Source organism: Diachasma alloeum, unplaced genomic scaffold (genome assembly GCF_001412515.2).
Source record: "Diachasma alloeum isolate Michigan unplaced genomic scaffold, Dall2.0 Dall_scaffold_00192, whole genome shotgun sequence".
In the NCBI taxonomy this organism is placed as follows: Eukaryota; Metazoa; Arthropoda; class Insecta; order Hymenoptera; family Braconidae; genus Diachasma; species Diachasma alloeum.
The window spans coordinates 2365877-2392338 of NW_021680357.1; the positions used below are offsets into that span (position 1 = coordinate 2365877).

General features: G+C 37.2%; 2 protein-coding genes across 2 annotated transcripts in view; one reads left to right on the top strand and one right to left on the bottom strand.

The window, feature by feature from the left end:
• Window positions 1-26462, top strand: part of LOC107048433 (neurobeachin) — a 600659-nt gene that overhangs the window by 406085 nt on the left and 168112 nt on the right. The window contains exon 3 of the mRNA XM_015271593.1: window positions 17463-17589. Within this exon, the coding sequence (XP_015127079.1) occupies window positions 17463-17589 (127 nt within the window). The remainder of the gene's footprint in view (window positions 1-17462; window positions 17590-26462) is intronic.
• LOC107048436 (juvenile hormone acid O-methyltransferase) lies at window positions 22321-25858 on the bottom strand. The gene is made up of 4 exons (XM_015271596.1): window positions 25635-25858; window positions 24181-24485; window positions 22693-22840; window positions 22321-22606 (listed from the first exon to the last, which is right to left on the bottom strand). Exons 1-4 carry the CDS (start codon window positions 25819-25821, stop codon window positions 22404-22406), a joined length of 843 nt encoding a protein of 280 aa, XP_015127082.1. The 5' UTR covers window positions 25822-25858; the 3' UTR covers window positions 22321-22403.

Genomic DNA, 26462 nt, shown 5'->3' on the forward strand with positions numbered 1-26462 from the left:
GCCCCCCCCCCCCCCCTTTTTCCCCCCCCCCCCCCCCCCCCCCCTTCCCGCTCCCGCCATCCAGTCCAGGGGTAACTATAATACGACAGTATTCACGGTTCACAGAGCCAGGCAACTTTGAACTTCGGGGACGCCGTTTGTCACGCATAGTGTGGAAAGGGCATTCCTCGTATTTTTAAAGCTAAGCCACTTTTTTTTTCTGTGATTCATGTGACTGAATATCTGCGATATGTGGAGAACAAAATTTTAGAGAAAGTACCGTGAAAATAATGCAGCGAAAACAAATCTGTTATTTTCTGGATCATGTCCCTGATTTCTGACGACAAGTCACTGATTTTCAGGAATCTATCACCAGTTCAGTAGCGAAGCGGTTGAACAGTTCAATCTCCGAATCTCCGTAGCTAAGGGAGATAGCTAAATTTTTGTCATAACCTTTTTTGTAGCGCTCACTTCGCTCTGCAAAAAAGGTTATGACGAAAATTTTGTTATCTCGCTTAGATTTAGAGATATTTATTGAAAATTGGCCAATAGTTAAAATTGACTTGAACCGTTTTCGCTTCCGTACTGAATTTTTAGTGGAGTTTTTTCTCTGTCTATATTACAAAAATCCAAATTGACTTCTGGCGATAAAAATTTCGTACACTGTTAGAAATTTCCTGACATTTCAGTGATAGCGTCAGCTGAATTTTCGATGTTGTGAGGTTGAATTTAATTTCAAATGAAAGCGTTCACTACATTTCTCATTCATCTTGCAAATTCCAGAAAATTGTGTTTTTCGTGTGAAGCAATCATTGATTTTTCAATGAAAGCTTGAATTTCCAAACTCGTTCTGAAAATTGAACATCACATACAATTCAATCTCCAATCGATTGAGAATTCAGATAAGTTATTGCCTGAATTTTCAAAATTTTCAAGGTTTTTCAGTGCCGTGTGGACTTGAAAATCCAGAATTAGTTGAATATTCAAGAAATGAACTGATTCGTCAATGAAGAAATATACAGAAAACTCACATAACTTTGTCGTTGTTAAACATTTCAATCTTTTCCACTTGAAATTTCAGGAGTAATTTTCTAACAGTGTACTCGAAATTAAGACTCTGAAATTGAGGGTCGTAAGGGTCATGAGGGTCAGAATAAGAGTCACGAAGGTCATATTAAGGGTCTAAATAAGAACCGCAAGGGTCAGATCAAGGGTTACGTGGGTCCGATCAAAGGTCGCAAGGGTCAGATTAAAGGTCACAAGGGTCAGATTAAGGGTAATGTGGGTCAAATTAAGGGTCGCAAGGGTTAGATTAAGGGCCCATATAAAGGATATGGGGGTCAAAAGGGTCCTGGGGTTCAGAAACTAAGGGTCACAAGGGTCAAAATAAGGGTCTTAATATCTCTCCCTATTTTAAAAATTCAAATTGACTTTTGGTGATGAAAATTTGGTGCTCGAAATTAGTACTCTAAAATTAAGGGCCAAAATAAGGGTCTCGAGGGTTTAATTAAGGGTCATAAGGGTCAGAATAAGGATCATGGGGGTTATATGATGGTTGGCGAGCGGAGCAAGGGGGTAGCCCCCTAATACACTGATAGAACGTATTAGTTTCCGTTACGAGACTCTTAACTATTAGCACGATTCGTTAGCAGTGAAGGAATGGCATTAATAGTTTAGAAGCCTCGTTAACAGTAACTAAATCGTTGCACTATTCCCGTCTGCGTATAAAGAGAAAGATTTTCGTATTTTTTCTTTCCATGCAACTTAACAAGATAAGTGGAGTAGATGTGAGGGAGTAAAAATTGAATGAATTAGAAACATGAGATTTAAGAGAGGGTAACTAACTTTTTCACTTTTTCTGATACTGCGAGAGATGAGCTGAAAGGCGTCGTCGCTTTGATGTAATTCACTTAAATAATTTGAGTAGTCTGTGTGTCGGAGAAGGAAGCGGAAAGAATCAATACAGTCTGGGGATAGTCACCATATACTTTATATTATGAAGTTTCAAGTTTGTCGTCTTTCGGTGCTCCCGGGCCGAATGTCACTGGTTTAATTAATTAACAATGATTTCAATGGTTCTATTATCTTTCCTTCTCGCTGAACGTCGGGAGTGTACCTACTCGGAGAATTTGTTCTGTATTTCTGTGAAACTTTATAGAGAATGAACAGAGACTGTATTTTTGGAAGATAACGGGAGAAACAATTCAGTTGTGGAACAGTGGAGAACGAAGGATGAAAAAAAATAAAAGAATATTTCTAAAATATTTATTGAATTATCGGGTTTCAGGGAAAACGTCAGAACTGTTCACATAGATAAACCTAAACGTAAATTACGTTTTGCTAAACGTAATTTACATTGATTGACATCTGGAATTTTTAAATTCATTTCGGAAATTGAACATCACATCCAAGATAATTTTCAATGAAAAAATAGAAGAAAATTTCCTATGAATGAGTGATTGTTAATAATTTTACCATTTTTTGCATGAAATTTCAGGAATAATTTTCTAACAGTGTATATAATATATAGGTTATGAGTCCTGTTATTGGCTAACACTGTCGGACTCCAAGGAACCAATAAATAAACAATAAAATATCAATGCTAGGGAAATCAAAAACATGAGGATCTTCGCAGAACCATGATTTCTTTAATCAGTATTTTTTTTCTCTGTGAAGTAATCCTTCAAATCGAGAATGCACATCTAATAAATTCGTAATCTGAAGAATGAAAAGGAATGCAGCGGACAACAGCATCATCATAAAAAATTAATCCCTTCCGAATTTCCATTTTTTCACAATCCAACTTCATAATTCTCTCATTGCAATCACAATAAAGCCCCGCTATTCCCCATCTTCTTCCACGATTATTCATTCATTCTCGGCCAGAATTCAGGGGATACGAAACAGACGCGTATGTGCACTTGGGAAAATGGCACTTTGCATATTATAGCTCGTATATGGCGATGAATGCAATTTCAGAAAGTTTTATAACTGTTGCGCTTAACGGCATATGCCAGTTTATTACACACTATTATAATTTGGAATATATACAGAAATCGTGGCGAATGCGTATAACATCCTAGCACTCTTGGGTGAGGGGAGATATATAATTCTAAAAGCGTATTCGTAAACTTCACATAACTTCTCCGCTTTCAACATTCGTAACTTGGATTTCAGAAAATATGGAAGTGCTAGCCGGGTTGAGCATTCAAACCCGAGGTTTATGTCACAGTAATCATGATAATTACAATTTTCATTGATGCAAAATACGTGTCATGTATAGCTCTGATAATTCAACTGCTAATTGGATTTCTCGTATTATTGCATTTACGTAAAATGGCGTAAAATTTCGCATTCACTTGAGTGATTAAATTTCATGAAAATTACATGCACATGCCAGTCTAGCAAACACTATTATAATAGGGAACTTGCATGAATTTTTTTCAATTTTCTAATCTCACGTTTGGAAGGTGAATAATTCATTTTTCATTCACAAACGTTTGAAATATTGCTCATTGATTAATAATTAGTTGTTAAAGGTTGACGATTTCAAACGCTTTGAAATCGCTAATGACCTAACCCAATCTTGGGGTGCGCCTCGGCCAATGGCGGACGACAACTCCCCACTCTCTTCTTTTTCCACCAATGAAGCGTTACCTGATCGTCTTCGTGACGTCATGACCGAAAAATTGCCCTCGAAAACAAATGATTTTTAAATAATTATCATAAGACATCTAGGCAATATTTCTCCGTAATTTTCGCCGTTTAGCAATCCATATTTTATGAAGAATGTGTGCATCGGGAAATTAGAAAGAATTGAGCGTCATGCAAGTTTCCTATTATGAATATGCAGAAGTCATGGCAAATGTGTATCGTATTTTACTACTCATGGGTCGGGGGAGACGTTATATGATTATAAAACAGTATTCGTAAACTTCGAATAACTTCTCCTCTTTCAATATTCATGCCTTGAATTCCAGAAAATGTATAAATGTTATCCGACCGGAGCATTCAACCGCCCGAAGTTTTATATCGCAGTAATAATAATAAATGCAATTTTTATTCATGTAAAATTCGTGTCATGCAGCTTTGATAATTCACCTGCTAATTAGATCCCTCATATTAGGGGAGGATGGGGCAAAACGGCCCCCCTTCAATCGTCAATATTCTCCGATTCAATAATCCGATTGGGATTAGTTAGAGCTCGTTTTGAAGAATGAAAAATTATCTTCAAAATGAAGTTGAAACTGGAAATTTTCACAATGTCATTCACAAGTTATTGACAATTGAAGGGGGGCCGTTTTGCCCCACCCTCCCCTATTGAGTTGACGTAAAATGGCGTAAAATTTTGCAAACATTTGGCTGATGAAATTTCGTAAAAATTACGTACATATGCCAGTTTAACAAACACTATTATGACTATGAATATGCAGAAGTAATGGCAAATTTGTAAGGAGTGCTAGTACTCATGGGTCAAGGGAGACATTATATAATTATAAAACAGTATTCGTAAACTTCGAAGAACTTCTCCTCTTTCAATATTCATGACTTCAATTCCAGAAAATATAAAAATGCCATTCGAGCGGAGCATTCAAACGCCCGAGGCTTTATGTCTAGTAATAATAATAAATACAATCTTCATTCATGTAAAATTCGTGTCATGCAGCTTTGATAATTCACCTGCTAATTAGATCCCTCATATTATTGAGTTGACGCAAAATGGCGTAAAATTTCGCATTCATTTGGCTGATGAAATTTCGTAAAAATTACGTGCATGTGCCAGTTTAATAAACACTATTATAACTATGAATATGCAGAAGTCATGGCAAATTTGTAAGGAGTGCTAGTTACTCATGGGTCAGGGGAGACATTATATGATTATAAAACAGTATTCGTAAACTTCGAATAACTTCTCCTCTTTCAACATTCGTGACTTGAATTCCAGAAAATACGGAAGTGCCTTCCGGACTGAGCATTCATACGCGTAATAAATAGAATTTTCATTCATGCAAAATTCAGGTCATGAAGCTTTGATAATTCAACTGCTAATTAAATCCCTCGTATTATTACATTTACGTAAAATAGCGCAGAATTTCGCATCAAATCGACTGATAACGTTTCATAAAAATTAAATGGGCAAGGGAGCGGATGAATCAATTAACTGAAAGCCAATTAAATCTCATGGATATTTAATCAATCCCAAAGAAAATAACGATTAGCATTTTAATCAGTTTACGAGGGAACAATTTTGGGTGATTTTAATTAATTGAATGAAAATTAATTGGTGCAAATGGGGTCAATCAATGCAGACGTGAGTCGTGTAGCAATTGTTACTCAGGAGGAAATTCAATTTATGTGAGGTTGTGGATTGGGTGGGAGAACTGCGGTGATCCTTTCGGACACTCCGGCTTTTCCAGGGGATTTTTCGGGGATAGAGGGGTGGGGCATTGTGGTTTGGGACGGGGCGAGGGCCATTAATAACCTTGGAAAATAAAACTATTTGGAATTATCCGAAATTAATTGAAAAAATGGTTTTTTTATTCATTTTATGGCCTTTGTTACGGGTTCCTGAATGGGAAAAAGTCCATCTATTCACGTATTTTGGGGGGAAAGGAGACATTTATTGTTTTTAATGGGAATGAATGTAACAGAACGAATCCAGTGAGTTATATGGATAAATGTGAGAATAACATTATTAGGATTTATTTAAAATTTATTGGAATGTTTTCTTTTATTTGTATTAATATCTCTGTTTGGATTAAGGGAAGAAATGAATTCTATTTATTTATATGTTTCGTAGGGAATTGTAGGAATACTGGAAATTTCCAGTGAAATAATCTTCAATTTAATACAAAAGTACTGAACATCGAAATTTTTTCTGTATATTTCACAAAGACTGATAAAACATACACAACACCCAGAGAATTGGTGGAAATGAAGCCTTTTATTTGAAATTTTTCGGTTCATTTCAATAATGCGTTCGTTGAAAACTACACTGTTACAAATTTTTTTTAAATTGAATAATAGTTGGACTGGAATTCTCAATGTTGTGAATTTGAATTCAATGTAATATGAAACCGTTCATGGAATCTCTCATTCAGATTGGAAATTCAGAATAATTGGGTTTTCCATGTTAGATTATTACTGATATTTCGATAACATCTAGAATTTTCAAATTCATTGCAGAAACATCATCATATTACATCACATCTAACTGAATTTTCAGGGGATTGAAAATTCTGGGAAATTGTTGCTTCAATTTTCAAATTATTCAATAATTTTCATTATTACGTGGACTTGAAAATTGCAATTCTATTGAATACTCCGGAATTCAACTGATTTTTCAATAACAAAATACATGAAAATTTCGTGTGAATCAGTCATTGTGGGAAATTCCAAGATTTTTCACTTGAAATTTCAGGAGTAATTTTCTGACAGTGTAATAGATTCACGTAGGGTAAACTGCTCAGTAGATGGACGCCTACGAAAACCGCCCAGTAGATGGACGTTTGTTTTTTAGCAATTGGAAAAAAAAATTGATCGAAAAAAAATTGTCACTCAGGGGTTAAGAATCATAACAGTTAGTGAAAATTCAAAGCAACAATTCACATTTCAGTATTTTTTTGCGTAATTTCCTATCCAAAAGTAGCTCGTCCATCTATAGGGCAGTGTCCGTCTACTGGGTAGCTTACCCTATTCACTGACGGCGGTGGCTGTGTGGTTAGAGTGTGGGATTGGCATGCGGGAGACCCAGGTTCGATTCCCGGCTGGGGGAGGGGCTAAAATTTGTGACACTCTGAATCTCATGATTTTATTGTCGAACGGGAGTCTCGCAAGAGACGACTTTTCGAGACGTGAATGACGAAATTTCCCTTATCCGTCGGCGAATACGGTACAGGCTGTTGGGGGGTGGGAAGGGAACAAATCGTAAAGACCGGAAAGAGTATACGAGAAGAAAAAAAATAGATTCACGTATTCATTTCAATGAAAATGTTTGAATTTTTTTTTATTCATTTTTCTTTCTTACTACCATTACGTTTGGAAATATTTTAATGATATAAAATAAATAATTCATTCATTCCCAATGAAAAATTATTACAGGTTACTAAATAAATTTGTTCTCTTCACTGCCTGAACAATGGTTTTATTCAATATGGTTAATGAAGTCTCTATTTGAATCCACGAAACATTTTTTCCATATTTAAAAAACTATTCTGTGATGTAAATAAAGCATCAACTAATAATGAAGTTGAAGTTTGAATAAAAGCTTAATTATGAGCTATATGAATAATAAACCCATGTCCTATTTCATCCAAATAACGTTCATTTAATTCAAATGACCCATTTCTCCAGATACAACTGTCGGAGGATTTTTCACTCGTTTAATATTACAACCGCAGATTATAATTAGGATTTTTTTATCGTTATTTTACATCGCTTTGACCAGGTTAGGGTATGCTGCGGTGATGATCAAGACTTTAAATGGTTAGATCTCATCATCATTCCACCCGGCCAGCCCGAATGGAAATTTTTGGTCAGGTCTTGATCAGATACTGATCAAGTTATGATATCAGATTCTGATCAGGTAGCTAACGCTATACTTTTTGGATTTTCCACCAGGGGAGTTTTGAACTCGGAACCTTTCGCACATGAGGCAACGAACTTACCCACTGCGCCTAGCCACCGGGATTAGTAGGATTGTTCTCCATTTTTTAAAATAGATAATTTTTCTATTAAAGTTTCATTCGAATTAGATTTTATCAACCATTATTAATACATTCCTCAATTTGAGGAATTTGACTCAAATTCTAAGCACTTCCATTTTTTACATTTCATATAGGAAATGAATGAACATACCAATTGCTGGACGGTTACGAGAAATTCAATTTTCGTGGTAGGATCTAAAATAAAAGAATCACCTAAATGGGAATATGATGGCTTCCAAACCTTCAAGAATGTTCTAATTAGCAGAAAGATTATTTGAAGTGAAAATAACAAAACAAAGAATACACTGTTAGGAAATTAGTCTTGAAAGTTCAAGTAAAAAATCTTGAAATTTTTAACAAAGAATAATTTACATGGAATTTCCATTGCTCTTGTTATTGATAAATCAGTCAATTTTCTTCAATATTCAATGAAATTTAATTTCTCAGGTTCATACGGCAATGAAAATGACTGAAAATCATGAAAATTCAGGCAGCTTTTCTTCAGAATTTTTAATCTCTTGAAATTCAATCATGTGTGCTTAATTTTCGCGATAGGTGTGAAAATCCAAATTGTCATTGAAAATTCAATGTTCGTTCATCATGAAAAACCTAATTTTATTGAATTTCCGAGATGAATCAGGAATTCCATGGCTAAAATTGAATTTAAGGTCCAAATATTGAAAATTCAAATGGATCTGTTACATAAATTTCAAAAAATTTCTAACAGTGTAATTAAATTAAGAAATAGTTAAGTGCAGCCGAAACCCCTAATTTCTGGAAGACTACGCCATGTTTTTTTTTACTTATTAAATTTCAATCAATAAAAACAGTAATTGATCGCATGATTATAGACGAGGAATATTATTGAAAGGTGAAACAATCGGTTCAATTTTCATGTTATTTATGGAATATTCAATGTATTATAAGTTGAAATCGTCCAGAAATTGACCTGTTTACTCTACATTTTATCAATCTTTAAAAAGAATTGACATTTTATCGAAGGGCTGAAGGGAGCGATAGAACTGTAAAAAGACAATCGGTTGTATAGAAGAAAGGGATAGTAAGAATACTGCTGACAATAACATTCATCTAAGTTGAAAATCTGACAAAATTAGTGAAAAATGAATCGTATTCAATTCAATAAAGTGAAATAAACAATTAATTACACATAACAGAAGGAAATTATATGCAAAATAATCATTGGGAAACAGGCTACTAATTTATTAACAAAAAATAACTATACTATATGCAATACAAGAGCAATTACCCACTTGTTCCGGGTATCAATGGTGAATTCTCCCTGAAAAATAGATCCTCACATTTTTTCCCATGCAATCCACCAGTAAAAATTCGATGGAATGCAAATATTCAAGTGACTGTACTTTCATCCCCTTGGGAATCCCCCGGTAACGTCGCAAATAAGTAACGAATTCAGGAACTTCCAAGCACCGCTGGTGCACTTGACTCGCATTTTCCTTCACTACTCAAAAAACTTCCACATTATTATCATCATTCCCGTGTGGCACGGGTGCCCACTCCATTAAATTAAATTGCCGGAAGTGGAGAGACGTACCTAATTGAAGAAAAACTTCCCCTGAAAAAAGGTCGACATGAAACAATATAAATGTATGACGTGAGTTTTTCGGCCATTAAATTACCCCGGTGGTTTATGAATGAGTGAAAAAAGTATATGACATTTGAAATGTAACTAATTGAATCACTTTACGGGAGAATTACTCGTCCGTTTGTGGGCCTTATAAATTCACTCATGTTAACGCGATTTAATACGTAACTGATATGCATGGGAGGTCGGTAGCCTCAAATTTCCGTTGTGAGCCATTCATGATCAACTCACCCCTCGGCTATCCCAACTTTCTCAACACTGAAACTCAATTTCACACGTTGCAATACGGTAAAAGTTAGCTACTTCAGTTTACTGAAATACATCGAAAAAGTCAATTATCAGAATCTTGCAAAGTACTTTTATAAAATTGGATAGGTTGAAATGAAAAAGTGATTTTCACACGGTGGAATCTCTTTTTTAAGGAACTTCCGCAGTGAGTATATGAGAGTAGAAGGAAATGGACTGCAGAATTGAAATTTTGAGAATATATTCTTTGAGTGATTACAAATATTCTCCCGAAGTCTCAAAACGCTGAACAACGTAGGTTGTTGGGGAGAAAATATGAAAAACATGTCATCAACACAGAGTCTTATGACAACACTTTCAAACATCACCAAAAAATAATCAATAATGGAATGAAAATCCAAACGTGTCACGAATAGAATCGTATATATGTCAGGAACACATCCCCATAATTTCATTAGCCGTCACAACAGGGATTATTTGTAATTATTGAAAATGTATGGCATAGTTCGGGATTTCAGTTACGTTAAAGGAAACTGATGGCTGAACATGGCAACGCCCGAGTCGAATATCTGGACCTTATTCCCCCCTATTACCTCTTTGAGATATTTTTTCCTTCTTTCTTCATCCTATACATCCTGAATAACTCCTTATATGATCCTGCCTCATCCTAAAGGCGTAAAAACCCTTCTCAACTGATACTTTTTTCCCCCTTCTTCTCCTGTCGAATGAAAAGGAATCATAAATCCCCTGAATTAACCCTGATAACCAGGATGATCTGTTTGTAGCTTCTTTCCAGGAGGGATGGAGTGGAAAACATTTTAGGGGGTGCAGGCGATAAATAGGTTTAACACACCTCCTGTTTTCCTCCTGCACCCTCGGAATTTGGAAATAACTCGCACGTTCAAGCGGAAATCAGCGGGTCTTTCTGAATGTACACACACCCTAACTTCATCCTGGTCCTCCTACTCATGATAGGTGTTCAAGGGGGGATTCAGGTCCTAATATTCGACTCGGGCGTTGAGGGAGGTTAGAGTGCGCGCGACGGAGGCCATCGTGTGAACTCCGTCAAGGCATATACTACAGATTCTATAGTACAGTATAGGATTTTATCGGGACGCAAGAATACCAACTGCGTCGAACAAAAATGCGTGGTTGTCAAATCTCTCACGAAAATTTTTATTTGTCAAAAAATTCGAATAAATAATATTTCGGAATAAAAATGATTTGGAATTGATTAATCATGAATAATAAGTGCAAAGAAACCCAAACGACGAAATTTCAATACACCCGTGAACTTTTCGTCACTTCATTATTTTTTTTTCAAAGGATGCAGTGGCGTGTCGGAACTTTTGACATTTTCCCCCACTTCATAGCCCCAAAATTTACTGCAGAAGTTCCTTAAATTGAAACTAGCGCCATTCCTGTTGATGTCCGTTCCTTGAAATTTTTCTCTTCTCTCTCTTTTTCAAATTTTCTGTAAAATTAATTATTCACAATTATTCTCATTGTACTATATATATTATTGTTGAAAACAATATATGGTTTCCATTCATCGCCTGCTCAATTTTCATATTTCAATAAGTAATTCGAAAATTCCTGTGGTCACTGGATAAGGTCGAGATATCATTACAAATGCAGTCTTATTCAACAAACCTCTTTTCCATGCCACTTTGATCCTCTACAGACGCATTCAGTAATTTCCCTGTTAACATTATCGCTATATTCTGATCCGCGCCAAGGACGTTGGTTTAGAAATATTTTTCTCATAAATTATAATTACATTTGACAAAAATGATAACTCCATTTGAATTCATGATCGATGGAGAGAAATTTTTCAATACTTTATCGTCGAATGAATCCTCTGAAATGCGTTCGATTGGCTGTTTAAATATTTTAACCAGTATTTAGACTGAATTCCAAACTCCCTGTGAATTCAACGAGCACATCAATCATCATTTGTTCCCCGTAATTTCCTGGATATTCGAGACCAAACGAATGTCGAAATCAAATATTTATCATTTTTCACGTCAGTGGAATGTGGAAAAGTTGCGCCATCAATCAACATGGGAATATCAACACGGAGAGAAATATTCAATAAAAATTACATATATTTTCCGTAATTCCGGAGTGAATTGCGGTTGTAGGAAATTTTACGGAACTGTCACTGAATTTTTCCAGAGCATTCCGTAATTTTTATCTGACTCTCCTATGAAAAATTACGATACCGTCACTTAAATTTTCTGAGTCGATTCCATAATCGGTAAGCGAATTATGAGTTCCGTAATTTTTACTGAACATTTCTCTCCGTGAAATTCATCCGGATGGAGCTTTTCAAAAAGGATTTGATTGAAAGGAAATGGAAAACGTCATTTCCCTTTCATTACTAAAACACCCGAGTGGAAATTCTGTTCAGGTCTCGATCAGAAACTGATCAAGTCCGATCCAAAATTCTGATCAGGCATGTTATGCCTCTGCCTTAGGTTTTTCCACTAGGGTTTCTCCGCCTTCCATCATTAGGCATTAATTAAATTTAATGTTTTGAGAGAAAAAATTAGTAACTTCCTAGCCGGGAATCGAACCCGGGACCTCCCAATGTCGCGTCGGGTGCTCTTACCATCTGAGCTACCAGGACACTTACGAATTTCACTCTCAAATTGACTCATACCCGAGTGGAAATTCTGATCAGGCATGTTACGCCTCTGCCTTAGATTTTTCCACTAGGGCAATTACGCTTTTTCCGGCATGTTTATTCTGAACATTTCCATGCGGAAGTTTTCAATTTCATATGAAGAGCACTTTCAATAAAAAAAAACACTGAAAGTGTCGAAATGGAAAACAGTATATGTCGAACAACGAGAAAAAACTCGGGAACATTATTTAGTGGCCTACCTCAACTACTTCATCTGCCCTAGGCCAAAATCGATGGCTGTGACGTCATGAGCGTAATATCGGGAATGAAAAGGAAAGTAGAATAAAGATTAAACTCGAATTTTCATTCAACTGTTCAATTTATTACTAATTGATTCTTCGGCAACAATACGGTCATTCGTATATAGGGGAGCTAGTGCATGTACCGCCCACCTAAGGGAAATGAGTCGTTTTTTTCAGCTCGGCTCTCTACAAGCAATCATAAACGGTTAGAATGGGTTCTTCGACGTGTTCACTCGAAGATGTGAAGAGGACAGATATTTCATTAACATTAAACATATTGAATTATGCGATTCAATTGCCATCGGCCAGTGACCGATGGAATCGAACTTTGAGGGTAATACCGCCCGGCATGCGTCCAATACCGCCCACCTTGTTTTGATGACTTTTTTAAGCAATGCAGACCAACTAATATAATTTTTCCAATTTTCATCCTTCGTTTCCATTGTTTGGCTCCATTTTGAGCAAGATTTCACGTGAATAATAATAAATTATCCTGAATTTACCCGATGTTCCAGTGGCCACCCACTACCCCAAACAATCGAGCTGTCACTCGACCGCCCTCTAGCTGCAGAGTCTAGCAGCCCTATAGAAACCCTGGACGGCATTACCCACAAACTCTGGGCGGAATTACCCACAAACGCGGAGGCTCATAAAACAGCCAATAATAACTGGTGAAAATATTTTTCTGCTATCGAAAAGGTCGCAATGGATGTGGACATGTATTACGAACATATATTTCGCACTCCATTCGATTATGGGCCAACTGAAAATTTGAAAAATCTTAAATTCTGGGGTCGAAATATTTTAAGAATTCGGTAGGAAATGATTTGGATTTTTTTAACGATGTTTCCACGGGAGAAAATGGAAAATTTCTGTTGAAATTAATTAATTTAAAAAAAGAAAAAAAAATTCTCAGTCAAGCCTGAGAAATAAGGGTGGGCGCTATTACCCGCGAAAGAGGAAGGATTAGTCATTATTAACTAATGGATTTGGTTGGAGGCTAGGGTTTATTCGGTCTCGCCAAATATTCATTCGTTAATAATTAACAAATACATATTTGAGGAGCCTTGTTTGACTCGACTTCCACCTTTCAAGTAAACTGTTCGATTTAATTTCTTACTCACTCGTATTTTCTCAACAGTCCATTATTTTTTCGGACATACGAAAATTTCCCTGATTGAGAGTGAGGGAACCTCGATCTTACCGCTGAAGGAGCTACCAGAATATCTAAAATTCATTTTTCTTCTTGAAGTCGAGCTATATAAAAAAAATACAAAAAAAATTCTCAATGGTGCAGCATACTCAGATACTTCTCCCATGAATTTGTCATTTATTTTTCATTACTTTGAGTTTTCACACGGAACCTCTTAATTCAGAACTAATTACAACCCTGAGAATTCGAATGTGATCATAATCCCCGAGGAATCTAATAACCAGAGAATGTACTCAGAGAATTCCCCGAGCATCTACTAATATTACGACTCATCGTACATGAAACGCTAGTTGGTTGTCTCTACGGAGCTAAGATGAGTGCAATGAACGTATCTGGATTTACATCGATGTCCCCAGCATTCCCCTGTGACACTCAGCATCGTCAATATCGCCTTTATAAACCTGCAGATGTGAGACGCGTCTGGGCTATTCCATTTTAAGTGGTTGAAATAGTTGTTAGGTGCGCCGTGACACCGGGAATTTGAAGTATTTGGGAACAATTTGTTGCTGTGAAGGTTTAGGGCACGGAGAACACAATTCGAGAAAAATTACCGAGCAAGTCAAGTAATCGCGGAGCGAACTCGATTTTCGGTATCTTTGCACCCTACACTGTTAGAAATTTTTTGAAATTTCATGGAAGATATTATAATAATGAGAGTGACATTGGATCAGATTTAGGGACATAATCGTTATGAAATTTCAAGTCTTAAGTGGAATTCACGGAAATTCATGAGTTTTCAGTGGGAGCAAGATGGAAATTTCACAACTTGAATTTTCAGTGGAACATGAGTATTCAGAAACAAAATGACATGAATTTTTAACTTTTCCCTCAGTTTTCCTGATTTTCTGAATTTTCACAGAATAATTGAACTGAAAAATTAAGTGTTTTATTGATTTTCAGATCATTTAAACAGAAAATCAATGGAATATCTGATTTTTCAATGACAAGATTTTCCGAAATTTCAGTAGAATTTGAACACGATCAAAATTTCCGAAATTCGGCACGGAAAATTCAGACGATAATTTTTAACAGTCTATATTGGGGAGAAAATATGAGGCCAAGAATGAATTTTTCTACATTCACTGTTAGAAAAAGAAAAAAAATTCATGGACAGTTGACTACTAATTTTCAGGACAGTGACACTGAATGCGATTTAGGGAGAAAAATCATGAAATTTCAGGTTTCACTGAAAATTCAGTAAAATTCCAGAATTTTACGCAACATAAAGACGAAAATTCCTTAATTTATTTGAATTTCCAATCTAATATGAATATTCAGTGTCAAATTACTTCAAATTTTCAGTGAAATCTGAAATTTCATGATTTTTCACTGTCCTGAAAAATCAAAAATATATTTACCGGAATTTTCAAGTTTTCTATTCATTTTCAGGGGACAATGGAACGAAAATTTACAGTTGTGTTTGATTTTTCCATGAAATTCTGAATCTTCAATGACAAGATTTCCTGAATTTTCAGTGGAACTTGAACACGATAAAAATTTCCGGAATTTGGCACAGAAAATTCAGATGGAAATTTTTAACAGTGTCTAGCGGGGAAAAAGTGTGAAACCAATAGCCAATTTTTCTCCATTCACTGTTAGAAAAAAACATGAAGTTTCGTGGACAATCGACTATTAATGTTCAGGACAGTGACACTGAATGTCATTTAGAGAAAAAAATGATGAAATTTCAGGTTGCACTGAAAATTCTGTAAAATCCCAGAATTTTCTTCAGCATAAAGACGAGAATTCCTTAATTTATTTGAATATCCTATCTATAATGAATATTCAGTGCCAAATTACATTGAATTTTCAGTGAAATCCGAAATTTCATTATTTTTTCCCCCTAAATCGCATTCAGTATCACTGCCCTTTTCTATTAATTTTCCGGGAAAAATAGAACTGAAATTGACAGTTCTCTTTGATTTTTCCATGAAATTCTGAATTTTCAAAGATGAAATTCCTTGAAATTTCAGTGGTAATTAAATTCAATAAAAATTCCCAAAAAGAGTACCAGAAATTTTTGACAAAATTTTTTAACAGTGTTGGCCAGTGTGTAACAGTGTTCGCAAATATAAAATTTATCCCGCATTCCTGCATATCCTGCATTACATTATCCGGGATTATTTATTGGAAATATTTCCATCTAACGCCAACATGACATTTTTATCTTCCAATAATATGTCACTTCCAACTCTCATTAATTATCACCGAGGAAAAGAATGTAAAGGTTCTCGAGCAAAGAACGTAAAGGGTTCCAGCCAACAGAGAGCTCCAGAAATTCCTCGGATGCAAATTGCAAATTGCATTTTTCAGCCCATTAAAAACTTCGTAATTACATGGAAAGGGGGTAATTAATATTTCACGGCATTGGGATGAACATGGAATCGATATTCAATTTGCGATGTAATTGTAAAAGTTATGGAAATTGATAAAAATTCAGGCAGCCGTGGGTTTACTCGGAATGAAGGAAAATTGCATTTCCGTAGCACTTAGGGAGACTCTTCGGAATAATTTGATTGTGTAAGTTCCGTACATGCTTCAATGGAAGATACCTCGGGGTGGTATTAATGAGGCTTTCAATAAATGCGGAAGGAGCGAATTCATAAGCCGAAGTAGGTTGAGGGATATTCTGATGGAAATTTTGACAAACGAATTTTCTGGAACGGAATTCAAACTAAGTGGATTATATCACGCAGCTGTTACATCTGTGACAGCAGTTATTAATGCACTTACACTGTTGGAATTTTTTTGAAATTTCATGGATGATATTATAATAAATCTCATGAGAGTGATATTGAATCGCATTTAGGAAAAAAATGGTTATGAAATTTCAAGTTTTAAGTAGAATTCACGGAAATTCATGAGTTTTCAGTGGTAGTGAAATGGAAATTTCACAACTTGAGTGAATTCTCAGTGGAACATGAATATTGAGAAACAAAATGACATGAATTTTCAATTTTTCCCTGAATTTTCCTGATTTTTCTGAATTTTCACAGAATAATTCAACTGAAAAATCAAGTATTTTATTGATTTCCAAATCATTTGAACAGAAAATGGATGGAATATTTCATTTTCTAATGACAAGATTTCCTGAAATTTCAGTGGAACTTGAACACGATAAAAATTTCCGGAATTTAGCACAGAAAATTCAGACGAAAATTCTTCCTATCCAAATTTCAGCTAATAGAATTCCACTATTCGACTGTTATTTTATACAGTCAACACGGTATTCAACTAATAATTTTTGATAATTCCACTGGTAATTTTTCATGTTGATATTTATATGAAAAACAAAAGATTCCCTGGTCGAGTGAGCCCCTCATTGGAACTGACAGATGGATTTTGTCTCACAGTGGAATTCTGTTGTCCGGGATTCGGATGGAAAAATTCTCCTTCGAACACCACTCGAGCTTCAAAATTAGTCAGGTATTTCCCGTAACATTCCCTGCATACAAATGAACTCCTCAAATTTTTCATGAGACACTTGACTCCTTCGTTTATTTGCAACGAAACTATCGGGAAATACCTTATAATTTTGAAGCTCTTGTGGTATTAGATCCGAAAATTGTCAACAGTTTATGCGACAAAATGCCAATAAACATTTCATCCATCCGAGCGATTTATCTCTAAGAAAAGTTTTGCGGCACGTGGAAAAAATGAAACATCACTCATTCTGGCGATGACTCCGGGGAAATTAAAAAATTGCCAAGTTTATGTGTACGGATGATTGATGATTTTCAATGGTTTCCGATTTTTGTTTCAGGCTGAAATATGGAGTGTTTTCATCGCGATATTGAGGAAGAGTGTGAGGAACCTCCAGGCGTGCACGGATGTGAGCCTCATCGAGCACGTACTACATCGTTTGTCAAGGGCAGAAACAGTTGTTGCAGGTAATGTTTCATTTTTAATTGAAAAAATGGAAATTATTGAATCAAGGCTGTTATTCTTAATTTGTGAATTTTCGTTTTGTTACATGCAGAATGCCAAAATGTTGAAGTTAAGAGATTTTTTTAATGATTTATATGCGATTTGAGGTAATCTTGATATTTAATGGACATCGCTTATAATTGGAGAAATTTTTTGCTACAATTTCTTTTCGTTAATGAACAAATTCAATATAAAGAAAATCATCTTGTCTAAACTCTTTCCTTGACCCACCCAACAAAGTCTCGATTTCATTTGATATCAAGATTACCTCATTTCATTAAAAATACACAAAAAAAAATGATTCAAGTTGTTCCAGGCTTGACCCAGGTGGATATTCTACTTGTATTATGGATTATTTGAAGAAAGAGTGAGCCTACTTGATTCGAGTAGAAATTAATTTCTGCTTGCGTCAAGCAAAGGAATTTGACCAAGATTATAGGAATGTGCATAACTCCTTAACTACTTTTACCTTGAATATTTTGTTACTTACTACTTGGACTGTTTTCAAGTACCAAGTACTTGATGTACTTAGACTCCACACGGAGAGAAATATGCAAGAAAAATTACGGAACATTTTACGTAATCCGCAAGCGAGAATCGTTTTCAGTGAAGTTCTATGGGAATATAAGAGAATAAATCTGAAACGTTCAGTAAATTTTCGGGTCTGTCACCGAAAAAATACGAAAAAGTCACGTAATTTTTCTGGAAGTTGTAAAATCTAACAGAAACTTCTAGACTTATTATGGCTCAGAACATGAAAATTCTTGAATGTTTAAGAATTTTTACGAAAAGTTCCGGAAAAATTACGGAACGTGTTGTTAAAATCTCCCCCTCACGGTGACTCATGGTTAGCCGTGAGGCGTCGGACGGATGAGTAATTTTTACGGAACAGATCGTAGAATTTACGTGACGATTGACACTTTTTATTGAATTTTACTTCGCTCCCAGATTACGTTTCGAAACGTAATTTTTACGACTTTTTTCTGGTAATTTTTATTGAATATTTCTCTTCGTGCAGATATAAATTTCACACTTCAGATGGAAAACAGACCTCTGAATTACCATAAGTGCCTGAGATTCGCCAGAATGTCTGACATTTTCAGATACAACTTGTGTCTCCAAAGGACCGAAGATTTTTTCATCTAAAGAATTTCAGGCCTTTATTTTCAGTTTTTTTCCCTGTTCTACTTTTTTTTGACTGAGGCACGTTTATCTTGTTCGACCCTATAGACAGGGTCGAACCAAAGATTCGTGACTTTAAATATGGGTGACCTAGGCAGCTAATATGAATTTAAATTTTCTTTGAGACACCTCATGCAATAATTATAGGTATTCAGGTAGACATACGGGACCTCCCAGTCAACTCCTCCCTTCAAGAGGTATATAATTTTTAAAATTATATATTCGAAATTTCAATTAAATTCAAGAACGCAAGGTATGGCAATTTTTACAACAAGCCATACCAGCGTTTAGTGTTACCCAGGGTTCGCGACATGGACGCAGCTGGTATGCGCACCCAGGTTAAACACTGGGCTGGTGTGTCTCTGCCGCCATAACCAAACTTTCCACGCGTCTTCCAGTTTCTATTAGCATCTTCCCATGTCAGTCGTCAGGATAGATAGTCCTCAGCTATTAAAAAAAAATTCTAACTACCTGTACTACACAGTTTAGATGATGATAAATAATGAAATGCGGGCTGTTAAAAAAAATCAAATTTTCAAGTTTTACCGGCATGGTCCTCGATTACTATGTTCACATAGTAATTTTTTAATTACTGACGACGATGATTTGGTGGTTAGAGCGCAGCCCACCAAGGTAGTGGCTTGTTGGGGGGATGGTGGTTTTCTGTGGCTTGGTGGTTTTTAAAAATTCCAAGAGAATTAGAATTTAGAGAGAAAAAATTTCCGCTTCACCCCGCCGGGAATCGAACCCGGGTCTCCCAGATACGCGCCGGGCACTCTTACCAACTAAGCTACCGGGAACTCCCTTACTTGATTATTTGATTAAGTCTATTTCATGTTGCCAACCCGGGTTGACACGCGGACGACTCGGGTTCGATTCCCGGAAGGGGGGAGGGGCAAAATAATTTTATAATGCTCTAATTCTCACAGATTCATTGCCCGAGTGGGAGTCTCGCAAGGGACGACTGTAACTGGTCAAGGTTTTTCCCTCAAGTGAGGTTTTTCCTTGGCCCTCGGCGAATGCAGTACAGGGGGTTGAGGGGACGGAAGGGAGAAAACCGTAAAAACCCGAGAAGGTATAAGACAAGAACAAAAAAATATTGATTAAATTAATTGATTAATTAATTCAAAATTTAAATTTTTCAGTAATTTTTCAATTTGATATTCTCGTGTACCGACGTCCAATGGTCGCGGTGGCTAAATCGTTAGTTCGGCTTGGCCACTAGGAGGTCGTGGGTTCGAATCCCAGTCCGGTCGGGTTTTTTGGCTTCTGGAAACAGGGGTTGGGGGCTCGAAAGGGTGGCTGGGCTTCGGATCGCGACTGGGGGGGACCCTTAACTTCCGGTAAAGGGGGTTAAGGNATGTTTAAGAATTTTTACGAAAAGTTCCGGAAAAATTACGGAACGTGTTGTTAAAATCTCCCCCTCACGGTGACTCATGGGTAGCCGTGAGGCGTCGGACGGATGAGTAATTTTTACGGAACAGATCGTAGAATTTACGTGACGATTGACACTTTTTATTGAATTTTACTTCGCTCCCAGATTACGTTTCGAAACGTAATTTTTACGACTTTTTTCTGGTAATTTTTATTGAATATTTCTCTTCGTGCAGATATAAATTTCACACTTCAGATGGAAAACAGACCTCTGAATTACCATAAGTGCCTGAGATTCGCCAGAATGTCTGACATTTTCAGATACAACTTGTGTCTCCAAAGGACCGAAGATTTTTTCATCTAAAGAATTTCAGGCCTTTATTTTCAGTTTTTTTCCCTGTTCTACTTTTTTTTGACTGAGGCACGTTTATCTTGTTCGACCCTATAGACAGGGTCGAACCAAAGATTCGTGACTTTAAATATGGGTGACCTAGGCAGCTAATATGAATTTAAATTTTCTTTGAGACACCTCATGCAATAATTATAGGTATTCAGGTAGACATACGGGACCTCCCAGTCAACTCCTCCCTTCAAGAGGTATATAATTTTTAAAATTATATATTCGAAATTTCAATTAAATTCAAGAACGCAAGGTATGGCAATTTTTACAACAAGCCATACCAGCGTTTAGTGTTACCCAGGGTTCGCGACATGGACGCAGCTGGTATGCGCACCCAGGTTAAACACTGGGCTGGTGTGTCTCTGCCGCCATAACCAAACTTTCCACGCGTCTTCCAGTTTCTATTAGCATCTTCCCATGTCAGTCGTCAGGATAGATAGTCCTCAGCTATTAAAAAAAAATTCTAACTACCTGTACTACACAGTTTAGATGATGATAAATAATGAAATGCGGGCTGTTAAAAAAAATCAAATTTTCAAGTTTTACCGGCATGGTCCTCGATTACTATGTTCACATAGTAATTTTTTAATTACTGACGACGATGATTTGGTGGTTAGAGCGCAGCCCACCAAGGTAGTGGCTTGTTGGGGGGATGGTGGTTTTCTGTGGCTTGGTGGTTTTTAAAAATTCCAAGAGAATTAGAATTTAGAGAGAAAAAATTTCCGCTTCACCCCGCCGGGAATCGAACCCGGGTCTCCCAGATACGCGCCGGGCACTCTTACCAACTAAGCTACCGGGAACTCCCTTACTTGATTATTTGATTAAGTCTATTTCATGTTGCCAACCCGGGTTGACACGCGGACGACTCGGGTTCGATTCCCGGAAGGGGGGAGGGGCAAAATAATTTTATAATGCTCTAATTCTCACAGATTCATTGCCCGAGTGGGAGTCTCGCAAGGGACGACTGTAACTGGTCAAGGTTTTTCCCTCAAGTGAGGTTTTTCCTTGGCCCTCGGCGAATGCAGTACAGGGGGTTGAGGGGACGGAAGGGAGAAAACCGTAAAAACCCGAGAAGGTATAAGACAAGAACAAAAAAATATTGATTAAATTAATTGATTAATTAATTCAAAATTTAAATTTTTCAGTAATTTTTCAATTTGATATTCTCGTGTACCGACGTCCAATGGTCGCGGTGGCTAAATCGTTAGTTCGGCTTGGCCACTAGGAGGTCGTGGGTTCGAATCCCAGTCCGGTCGGGTTTTTTGGCTTCTGGAAACAGGGGTTGGGGGCTCGAAAGGGTGGCTGGGCTTCGGATCGCGACTGGGGGGGACCCTTAACTTCCGGTAAAGGGGGTTAAGGGGCTCGCCTGGGGTGGATTCTGGTGGGGTCCGTCTCACCTCGGCTCTGGGGGCCTATTCTCGAAATATTTCCGTACACGGAAGTGGCTTCGTAGACGAATTGCGTATAGGAATCATATAGGCGTTCCGTCAACGGAGTCGATTTCGCGCACGAAAATATTTCGAGAATAGGCCCCCTGGACGAGCGGGAGGTTCCTAATAGAGGAATCGACTGTACCGACGGCGGTTTTCTGTGGTTTCCTTCGTCTCTCTCGTGGGAGCAAATGCGGTACAGTGTAGTAAGTCGGCCACAGCCGCAAGATTAGGTAGAGGATAGATGGCGGAGTAAACCAAATGGTTTAAAATGCCTTAAATAAAAAAAAATATATTCTCGTCTAGAAGCTATCCTGCTATATGTTTCATAACAAATCATGTTGCATAAAGTCTCGATAATGAACACATACACCCGGGATCTGAATTAAAATCAGAATGATATTTCGTTCCGAGGTTTTTCAAATAATGCCACTAGTGATGTGTAGTGATCATCGACAGTAGTTTCATCAGAATTCTCATTTTTAATCCTCTGTCTAAGATCATTCCTGGTCCTCATCTCCATGTCTTTTCTGTATTCTTTACTGACATCCTCCGGCATACGATGCAAGAATGGATTTACCGCCATTAAAATATCTGCAACGGAAGCACACGAACTCTGAACTTCTCGTTTTCATTTTTTTGTATTAATTTTTTCAATGGCTCATGGCCGCGTCAGTTACCCAGCATAAGATCTATAGTTTCGTAGACGAAAACCTTCCGTCTGTTCGACCACTGTAGTACCTTCAATCCGGCTCCCTCTGATTGTCTTCGCAGCTTCTCCTCAGGATTCGGATAACCATAGTGAGGGGGAAAGTATTTCAATGCATCCTAAAAAATTCCGAATTTACGAATAAGCTTTATACAAACGTACAAAAATAAAAGTTTTGATTCTCCGGAACGTGTCACTGATTTCCAGGAAGAGTTGTCACTGATTTTCAAGAATTTATCATTAGTTATTGAGGATTTGTTGTTGTGAAATTCTGAAATTCCGTAATTTTTTCACCAATTTTAAGTGATATTGTCACTATTTGGCAGCGACATCGTTAGTATTGTTCAGAGTAATGTTACTGATTTTCATGTATCCATCTCTGATTTTAGGAACAAAGCAGTGAAACGGTTCGAGTGAGAATTTTCAATTTTTTTAAAGAGGGTTGTAAAAATTGTTGTGGCATTTGGCAATTGAGGTGACAATCTCATTGTTAAAAAATCTCCAGGTGGCTGTATGTTTGATACGACCTAAAAAGATCCCTTTCCGTTGCTCGACACGTACGGGAGCTGTGGCCTGTACCGCTCAGCGGATAATACCGCCCACCCGTATTCCTCAGGATTGACTTTTTTCTTTTTATGATGCAAATATTTGATAACGACAAGTAATTTCAACAGAAATTTTCAATTTCCTCCCGTGGAAACATCGCTAAAAAATCCAAATCATTTCCTACCGAATTCTTAAAATATTTCGATTCCAGAATTTAAGACTTTTCAATGTTTCAGTTGTCCCATAAGGCAATGGAGTGCAAAATATATGTTCGTTATACATTTCCACATCCATTGGGACCTTTTCGATAGTAGAAAAATATCTTCATCAGTGATTATTGGCTATTTTATCACCCTCCGCGTTTGTGGATAATTCCGCCCAGAGTTTGTGGGTAATGCCGTCCAGGGTTTCTATAGGGCTGCTAGACTCTGCAGCTAGAGGGCGGTCAAGTGACAGCTCGATTGTTTGGAGTAGTCGGTGGCCACAGGAACATCGGGTAAATTCAGAATAATTTATTATTATTCACGTGAAATCTTTCTCAAACTGGAGCCAAAGAATGGAAATGAAGGATGAAAATAGAAAAAATTATAACAGTGGTCTGCATTGCTCAAAAAGTCATCAAAACAAGGTGGGCGGTATTGGACACATGCCGGGCGGTATTACCCTCAAAGTTCGATTCCATCGCTCACTGGCCAATGGCAGTTGAATTACATAATTAAATATGTTTCATGTTGATAAAAAATCTGTTCTCTTCACATCTTCGGATAAACACCTCGAAGAATCCATTTTAACCGTTTATGACTGCTTGTAGAGAGCGGGGCTGGAAAAAACTACTCATTTCCCTTCGGTGGGCGGTACATGCACCAGCGTCCCTAATGTACTATTCTTTGAGTAGAAAGCCAAGATCATTTACTTGCATGTAGGCTGAGAACTTTGGATCTTTCTGCTGCTCCAGGTAGAAATCGAAGACGATGTGATATGAATTCAACATAGCAATTGCTTTTCCTCCCGGTTGAAGGAGTTTGTAAATGTTGCCCGCTGCGACTTCAATGTTTCTGCACCAATTGAGACAGTAGAACGCTGTTGCATGATGAAATTGGGCAATCAAGTTTGTCGGTAGATCAGATGTTTCGATATCTAATTCAATAAAAGATAGTCTCTTTTCATTTGCGTGATGTTCCTTGGCGTAGTCAAGCATAGCCTCAGATATGTCAGCCCCTGTGCAACAAAAATCCTTCCTAGTAGGACGAGTCGGAATGATCGATTATGGACACGGAGAGAAATATTCGAGGGGCTATTCACAAGTGTAATCGTGGTGTCACTCGCTGATGTAATCAATTGTAATCGCAGTGAAATCAATGTAATCATTGTAATCACATGATTACCATGTTTGTAATCATGTTTTGGTAATCAGTTGTAATCACTGTAATCATTTGTAATCTGTGTAATCTTTCGTAGTTGCTCCTAGTGAGACCGTGAATTTTGTTTTTGAATTTTCGAGCGCGTCATTTCTACCAACAGTATGTCTCAGAGATCCCTGGATCAATTTTTCTTGGGATTCCAGATGTTTCTGGTTCAGAACCTTGCATAGCCAATGCGTTTTGCACAGAGCATTTGTCCGTAGAAAATTGATTCAACAGAGTTAAAATTTCTTGTTATTCTGGAGAACCAACGACTGAATTATCGGTGAATTATTTGCTGGTAAGTTTCATTCTCCATCAATGGTAGATATTCAGTAAATATATTTTGCTGATCGCACTTATAAATGCCTAAATTTTTAGATGGAGCGATGGAGACTGCACTCCTCTGTTCTAATCCCCGCCCCTCCTTCCGTATTTCTTTGCAGGTTCTAATAATTCATTATTCCATCAATTCATATTTAATAAGAGGCCATTTTTTGTGATTTCAATGATTACCGATGTTTGGTAATGACAGAATGTAATCGACGAAATCATTTGTAATCATGTAATCACATTCTGTGCTCTTGATAATCACGGTTATCACATGGGCAATGGTCATAAGTGTAATCAGTCCCGTAATTCTGGGTAATCGATTACATTTTATAATCGCGATTTTACCCAATTCGCCTGTGAATAGCCGCTCGGAAATATTCAATAAAAATTACATATCTTTTCCGTAATTCCGGAGCGAAATGTGGTTGTAGGAAATTTTATGGAACTGTACGGAATTTTTCCGGAGCGTTTCGTAATTTTGATCTGAATCTCGCGTGAAAAATTACGATACCCTCACTTAAATTTTTTGAGTCGATTCCGAAATCGGTGAGTGAATTGTGAGTTCCGTAATTTTTACTGAGCATTTCTCTCCGTGGACAGGGTCAAAACTCCATGCCGAGAGGGAAGTTCTTACCTACAACAATGGCATTCCCTCCTACTTTCGGGAGTAAGAGGTCTTTCAGTACAGTCCCAGGACCGCAGCCAATGTCAATGATCCTACCGTCCATTGCTTTGAACTCCTCAGCAAATTCTTCAATTACCTCACGTGCGTCGCGGTACTGAAGCTGCATTGATCTCACGTAACCCTCCGGATTGTTCATACCTCCAATTTATGAAACCAATTCTAGGAGAGCCCACGTATTGAACACTGACTAATTGAGGTATTTCACTGGTGACAGTAACTGCCTCTCGTCCGCTTTATAGAGCCTGTTCTGCTCGGATGATCGATAATTTATAAACAACTAGTGATCTTCAGCTTCAACCAGTTCAAGGCTACACAATTGCTCTGACCTGCTACATTCTCTATTCAAAAATACTACTTTGAAGGAGAATGTGTAATTAATAAATTGCAAATTAATCTATCCAGAAAAAACTAGGAAGTAGTAATAGTGGTGACCATTAAAATTCACAAAACGAGACGAGTTTTTTGCAGAAAAAACTATAATATGTAGAGGTGCACAAGAGATTGAGATTATCGGGTAAACCTGTTCAGTACGTAACTCGCCGGTTTTTAATTGGATCGACTGATCTGAATTGGCTCTGAAGCGTTGATGTGAAGTTAACCCAGAACTTGAACAGAGAGCAACATTCACACTTCAAAAATGAGGTGTTGGAAGGCAGTTTGCATTGAAGGGTATCATGGCAAGTCATGAGGAATAATCGAGGGGCTATTCACAGGCGAATTGGGTGTCACCGCGATTACAAAATGTAATCGATTACCCAGCATTACGGGATTGATTGC